The sequence below is a fragment of the Arachis duranensis genome, chromosome 4 (assembly GCF_000817695.3).
Source record: "Arachis duranensis cultivar V14167 chromosome 4, aradu.V14167.gnm2.J7QH, whole genome shotgun sequence".
NCBI lineage: Eukaryota > Viridiplantae > Streptophyta > Magnoliopsida > Fabales > Fabaceae > Arachis > Arachis duranensis.
Genome location: NC_029775.3, coordinates 3,122,975 through 3,130,651, shown reverse-complemented (window position 1 = coordinate 3,130,651; position 7,677 = coordinate 3,122,975). Strand labels below are relative to the sequence as shown.

At 29.0% G+C, this 7,677-nt stretch overlaps 2 protein-coding genes across 2 annotated transcripts in view; one reads left to right on the top strand and one right to left on the bottom strand.

Annotated features, from left to right (window-relative positions):
- Positions 1-1,114, top strand: part of LOC127746759 (classical arabinogalactan protein 26) — a 1,630-nt gene extending 516 nt beyond the window's left edge. The window contains exons 2-3 of the mRNA XM_052261026.1: positions 1-374; positions 784-1,114. The exon at positions 1-374 is cut by the window's left edge and continues 48 nt beyond it. Of these exons, the coding sequence (XP_052116986.1) occupies positions 1-235 (235 nt within the window). The 3' untranslated portion in view covers positions 236-374; positions 784-1,114. The remainder of the gene's footprint in view (positions 375-783) is intronic.
- A 2,381-nt stretch (positions 1,115-3,495) lies between these two features.
- Positions 3,496-4,916, bottom strand: LOC107482717 (acyl carrier protein 1, chloroplastic; the record flags this gene model as incomplete). Its single annotated transcript, XM_016103269.3, is given in 3 exon segments — positions 3,496-3,890; positions 4,426-4,548; positions 4,848-4,916. Coding segments are annotated over 3 exon segments (321 nt in total), but the record flags the coding sequence as incomplete, so codon positions are not given.
- Between the last annotated feature and the right edge of the window lie 2,761 nt (positions 4,917-7,677).

The following is a 7,677-nucleotide window of genomic DNA, read 5'->3' as shown; positions in this document are numbered from 1 at the left end:
TCCTGGTGGTGGTGTGTTCCCTACTCCTGCTTCTGGCTCTGAAATCCCCACAATTCCTTCAACCCCAAGCACTCCAAACCCAGATGACATTATTGCCCCTGGCCCACTTTCTGCATTCTCACCAATGCAATCTTCTTCCACTGCTCCAAGAACTCTTGCTTCTAATGCAGCCATTGCAGCTTTTGCAGGCTTAGCAGCAGCATACTATTGTTCTATGCAGCATATGAGAGTTTGAGTGATCTGGGGTGTGATAGATTCCAATTATGATATGCAATTCAGTAGAGAGGATTCAGCATGCAGAACAAGAAACTTGGTATGACATATGCAAGAAAATGAGAGAAGCAAAATAAGTATGAGGCAGATTCTTCATTGTTGTATGTCAAACTTTTTATTCTTTGATTGTATTGTACCATATCATATATAATGAAACATTATCAATCTCTTGAATGACTTGAGATTTTTTTTTTAACTTATAAATTACTAGTTTCTGAGATTAACTGAACTTAAACTAATTTAGCTTAATCTACAAAATTCAAATTTGAGATTGTTTTTAAGAGAAAGAAATATGAAATCAATATAATCAATACATTTACACTTTACACTTTTTGTGTTTCTTTTTTCTCCATTTTTCTACTGTTGTAATTATTAAGGTGTGCCTTTCTTTCTGCTATCCTATTGCATCAAAAAAGTCCCTTTAGCTTTTTAATCAGAGACCTATGATTAACTTTATAAAAGCCTTCTTTTTTTTTATCTTTTCTTCCATTCTTGTGTTTTCTTTTTTAGGATTTTCCAACTTCAATCTTCCAATAGCTGGAACCATGGCTGGTAAGATTGAAATGAAGAGTATCTTACAGCTTCTGTCAGGTTTGCATGTCAAATTGTCATCTCTAGTAAGGTGGTGTCACATGGTTGAAGCAAGTGCTAATATTTTTTTCCACCTGTAGATGCAGCTGAAGTGCACGTGACAGACACCTAATAATCTTGAATTAGGTGCTTTCTTTTTTGTTTTTTCTCCAATTATTAACCATATGTTGCCAATCAAATCAGAAACTTCAATAGTATTTATATACTTTTCCTCCTAATATCATCATAACTTTTTGTTTGGTTGTTTATACACCGTATAAATATATGTAGTTTAATTTATTTTTAATATATATTGTATATTAGTGATTGATTTTAGTAGGTGATTTTAGTATTTAGTAATTGATTTTAGTGGATGAATTTAGTATATACCTAACACTATTAGATATTATTATTATTATTATTGTTATTATTATTATTATTATTATTATTATTATTATTATTCAATCTAGTGTAAAATTAGCCAGTCACAGTATATAGAAATATGTATTTGATATTTTATAAAAAAAAAACTTTTTATTATATTATTATAAACAAGTTTAATTATTCTAATAACAAATTCGATTATAATGATGATTAATTATTTAGTTAAAAAAATATAAATCAATATGTATAAATATTTATAAATACATAATTACGAATTTTTGGACTGATTTTTAGTATAAATAGAATATTTTGTATTATCATTATTTGGTATGAACTGACTTAGTAGTTTATTTCATATACAATAATTCTGGATTTAATTTGTATGCCAGCATAAATTTTAAAAAAAAGTTACATAAACACATTTTTTTGGTGTCTAATTACATAAACATTTAGTTATATATAGTCTCAATATACACTTTTACTTAGTTCAACATAAACTTACTAGGCAACTCTAGATTATTTAAATAACATATTTAAGGTATTCAAATACTTTAATTCAAATACTTTAACCCTAGGCTAAACATGCTTTTTATAGTATTCAGCATTTTGCAGATGCATCAAACATTGTCCAAAATTAAAATATGAACCAAGCAATTCATAAAACCAAGGCTTTACTAAATATTATGGCTGGAGGTGGATGTTGTCAACAATTCCATTAACTATGTTACATCAATATTTTTGGAGAATTTATTGAAGATGCATGGTAATGTTCTAGAAAATTACTAAGTTTTACCAGATACTTCGGTGATTGTTCAATGTGGTCCGCAACAAATTACTAACAATAAGTTCTTCAAAAGCATGTGCAATTTAATATCTCCTTTTTCTCAGCCAACTTTTTAGGTTGGTGGAATATATGGCACTCTTCATTTCTTTACCATTTCTAGTTTGTTCAGATATATGGTTGTTCAGGATATGCTAATTATGCCTGCAAAGTGCAAAGCGATTGGTGCTAATAACATACTAAGATACTAGCACTATGGATTAATTAATGTCACCATTAATCAGCATGCTTGTTTCACATCTTTATTTAACTCAATTTTTTTTTACCCCCTTTTAATTTGTCCATTTTGATATTAACTTTAAAAAAAAACACAATTTAGAGCACTTCTTTTTGGAGAAAGAAAAAGAAAACAATGTGAGAAATTCAACTTTATTATTTGATAGTTGTGATATTTAAATACAAAAATTTCTTATGTACTCTAAAAGCAAATGAATATTCTTATTTTGTGTCATTTATTTTGCTAGCTTAATGTTAGTTTTATTGTAAGGTCTAGAGCTTAGGGTTTTAGAATTTAAGATTAAAATTTTATTTTATTAATATTTTAAAATTTAAATAAAAAATAATAGTAAACCTATCATTCTGAATAGAAGACAACTAATTTATGAGAACAAAAACACTAACTATTTCACTTGGTTGTGATTTCCATTTGGTAAAAGGACATATGATATGAGAGTTATCAACGGTTCACCAAAACTCAAAAGCCAAAATTATGGGTACTAAAGCGGCCATAATTTGGATGAATAGACTGAAATGAATAATGATGTAATTGTTCTCTTATTTTGTTTATGTGACGAATATGATAATTTGCATGAATAAACACTATTATAAGTATAATAAAAATTAACAAATTGGCTTCTTGTGCTTCATATTCAGTTCGAATATTAACCTGATATTTCAATAATTAATTAGTTTGAGCGCCAACTTTTGCTTTAACCCGATTCAAACAAAGCCAATTATTAAAATTAAACTGAGGTTACCGGTCACTTGTCAATTTCAGGGAGGGAGAGTACAGTAGAAGGTCTGAGAAATAAGAATACTCTTATTTTATTTTATATTTAAACTCTTGCTAACAAGTAAGGAGTAATAATTAACAATATGATAAATAAAAAGTTTGAATAAAAATATATAAAAAAAATATAGTTTTAAAGCAAACATGTCCATTAATAAGAGTAAACCACTAAAAATTACTAACCAAAAATGCTCCTAATTTATGATACCGATCAAAATATTTTAAAAAATGTCGCCTCCATAGCTAAGGTACAAACGACAATACTTATGTGGGGAAAAATTAACTAAAATAAAGAGATTGATAAAGTAAAAAATGTAAATACACAACTCATTATTGTAGTCCATCAAAATTAAATTCATATTTTAGTGTTCAAGCAAAGGAGAAGCCTTATTGAAATGTCATTCGAACATGATAAATCTTTTAGAAAGCGAATTTAAAGACCAATTTCAATGATAAGGAGAAAAATACATGTTTTAAGAAACAGAAAACTAGTATTATAGTAATCCTACTTCAGTTCCAAGATAGATCTCGCAATTACTTGAGTAACAATCAAACTGAGATACGAAAGATAAATTAAACTTAGGACATCAAAATACGAAAGATAAATTAAACTTAGGACATCAAAATAGCCACGCACACAAAAAAGAAGGAAAAAGGAAAAAAGAAAACTGCTACAAAATGGACTTAATCAGTCTTGCTCTCGAGAAGCTTATCAATCATGTCAGCAGCTTCTTGAACGGTGGTGATGCTCTGTGCGCTCTCCTCCTCGACGCTGATACCGAATTCCTCTTCCAGTCCCATCACAATCTCAACCTACACGAAATTTGAAAACCTCTAAATAACCAAACAAAACATGGTAAAACTGTGTGTTATGATCTTTCCAGTAAGTGCAAACACTCAAAGCTAATTCAACAAGCAAACATTGCTAGTGTGGTCTCGGTGCAAAAAGGTTCAGGGTCAAATGTCAAAAGGATTAACACAACCAATAGAAGAGAAAAATCACCTAAACAAACCAACTCATTTCATTAAAAAGGCAAACATAATAAACAAACTGAGGAATTTTGCATCCAAAAGGAAGCTCTTAGCAACTATCAAGTGAGACACACAAAATAATCTCCCTTGTAAAATATGAAGGCTTAGTACTCAAAAACCCCTCTTATTCTCGATCAATCCATCACTAGTTACTTATTTTAAGGAACCTCTCATCCCTCCATAATGAGAAAGAGTACCATAAAAAGGACTGATAACATATAACATTTTCAACAAAGACATGCATAGATGAAAGATACAATCAAGAATGGGGATTATTATAAATTCAGAGATGAAGTTTAAGAAAATGTGAAAGTACTGTGTCAAGAGAATCAGCTCCAAGGGCAGCAAACTTGGACTCTCCAGTGACACTTGAACCCTCTGGCAGTGCCAATTGCTTCTTGACTATGTCACAGACCTTCTGCACTGTCTCCTGCTTCGTCTGCACAAAATAATAAAGTCCATGGTAGTTAAATCTTGTTAAATATAACGGAAATTCATACACCACATTAGTACTGTCTCTAATATTTGTTCTACCTTCCTGTAATTCTAGGCACATAATCTAGAATCACAAGCAGAAGGAACCAAATTATAATTCAGGCAGAATGAACAGAGGTTTTTATCCACTGTACTGTCTGTATAATACAATGTCAAATTTCATTAGCATGAACTAGAGGTGAACGGCAAAACATCCACCATGCAAAACATGTTTAAGGATCCAACTATGGCTGAAAATCTTACCGCGCATGTAACTTGAAACCTACGTCCTGTAGGCTGCAATGTAATTGATGGAAATCTCCTTCCTTTGATAAACAATCAACAAAATACAAAACAGATTTTTTTAGTAAGTCGCAAACAAAGTAAAAAAGCAAAGTCAATCATAAAATCACTATGATGGTTTTTTAACAAGATAATTAGAGGCTTGGTCCAGAAAAAATTTAATAAGGACAATTTTTCGTTTAGCAGCTGAAGATCTTGCGGACCGAAGCAAAATCCAAGGAGGAACCCTTACAAGAGTGCAATCTCATATGATCCAAAATTGATCTCACAAATCACGAGAAGGAAAACAGCATCATCAAATTCCAAGCATGAACAGGTCATAAATCTTCAAACAAAGCAGACATGCAAGTAAAAACACGAATCATGAAACCCCAAATATTCAAATTACAGTGCTTTAATACCAAAAAAAAAGGAACAATCTTTTTTCTTTGCAACTTGCTTAACCAGCTCAACATGACAACACTTAAACCGATTAATCAATTCAACAAAGCTTCCCTTGAATCCTAAAAAAAAACACTGATTCCGAAGTGGAGACAAAAATCACACACTATGGAAACGAATAAAAATCACATGCAAAGATGAAGTATATGAAATGAAAGACAAAATTACGAACCAGTGAGGGCTTGGCGAGAGAGATGATTGAGATGGAGGTAGCTGTAAAGGAAGCCATTTTCACAGGGAGAAAGAGAGATCTGAGATTTGGACGGAGAGCACGAGAAGAGTGTTTGTGGTAATGAGAATGAAGAAATGAGGCGCAGTTAAGAATGGTTTTATATAGCGACGGAGTTAGCGGCACTTTCATTTCGTTAGGGCGCCTTCGTTATTATCGATGTTACAATTACACCACCCACGTGACTTTAACACCCTCTTTGTTTCCATCCAATTACTCCTTTCTTTTTTATTTATTTTTTTTGGTCTGTAAAAGGAATAAATAAATAAATAAATAAATAATAATAAAAATAAGTCTCTAACTTTTTAATTTAAAAATATATAAAAAAGTTCTTGATGATGTATTTTATATAGTATATTTTTAGTTCTTTTAGTACTTTTTTTAGTACCTATAGTTTTTTACTATTATTATTATTTATGGTTAATTTTTTGTTTAATTTATTTTACCTAATGTGATCAATAAATCATATTATGAAAAGATAATAATAAATATAATATACAAAAATCACAATTATAAGAGTGTATAATGTCAAATAAATAATTAATAAAAAATAAAAATAATAAATAATAAAAAAGAGAGTTCATGTAAACAAAAATAATAAGAATTCTATAAATAATATAATAATATAATAATATACATAAAGGATAAAGTTGGTAAAAGGTAAATAAAGATAGAGTATTGATGGCTAAAAGTCCGTTGGTGAAGAGCAGAAGTTCAAAATTGTAGCTTTTGTAAATGTGGTTTTAAAAGCAAACTCACTTCTGTGTTCATGAATAAAAAATTTGCCAAACCAAAAATTGAAGCTTTCAAAAAAGCTAAATGTGATTCTTCTCTTATAACGCGTTTGCTAAACACACCCTTAAATGTCTCGTATTTTAAAAAATTAATGATATTTTTATATTTTTATTAGTTAAAAACTTATTTGTCTTTGAGATAAAAAATTACCTGTTTATCGTTCATTCTTAAATAATTAATATTGCTTCAACTAAAATCAGTTGTTAAATTAATTATAAATATATTAAAATATATAAATAATATATATAACACATAAATTTATATAAATTGTAGTTACTGGTTTAGTTTTTTTGTACATAATATTTTTATCAAAGAATATTACTTGACATTTATTTTTGCTTCAAGTTCTTTTCGGAGTTTGTATTGTTTGTTTTGTCTTAATTGATTAAAAATCAGTTTAGGAAGATTCATAAGGTTTTTTTTTATCACTGTAATTTTAAAAATCAATATTTTTTGTGACTAAAGTTAAATATAAAATATTATATTTTAATTTTTTTAATAAAATTTAAGATCATTTTGTTGAGAATTACTTGCACATTTAAAAAACTCAAAAAAAAAATTTATAACAGAATTAATACACTCAAATACGAATTAAGTTAGAGTCTTTCCATATTATATTTTTTTAGTGCAATTCCTTTTCAAACTACAAGTTATATTTACTGATAAATTATTCATTTTTTTTCTTGCAAGGTTTTTCTTTTTTTATATTCAAACAGAAATTGAATAATTCGGTTCAAATGAGGTTCTATATACAAGGAAAAAAAATCTTAACAAATATCTTTTGACATTCTCTAAATTGACCCAAAACTCCAATCACATCTTTAGGGGAGAGTGTTTGTACGAGAAAAAAAAAATTGTAGTTAGTAAGATTTTATATATAGTAATATTTGACAAAGATATTATAATGAAATAATTTTGTAGTAATTGATAGGTGAAACAAGTTTGAGGATGGGAAATGTAGCTGTAATATTGAGCAGCATGTGCTTCATAGGGTTCCCAAACAACGTTAGAAACAAAGAGAAAGGGTTTTTTGCACTTTACACACAAAGAGCAGTGAGCGGAGATTTCCGTGTATTGTGGTTTACTTCAATAATCTTTCCGCCGTCCAAGTGCTGCTGTTGTCATTTACTATATTTGTTTGGGCTATATTACGTGTACGCAAAAATCAGCCACCAGTATAGAATATATGCTGAAATATAAATACACATGTATTTATACATAAATATATTAGTCGCTGATTTTAGTGACTAATTTTAGTGTACAAATAGCATTTTTAGTTCGATAAATCAACAATTATTTCGTTACGAATCAGAATTTTATTTAAAA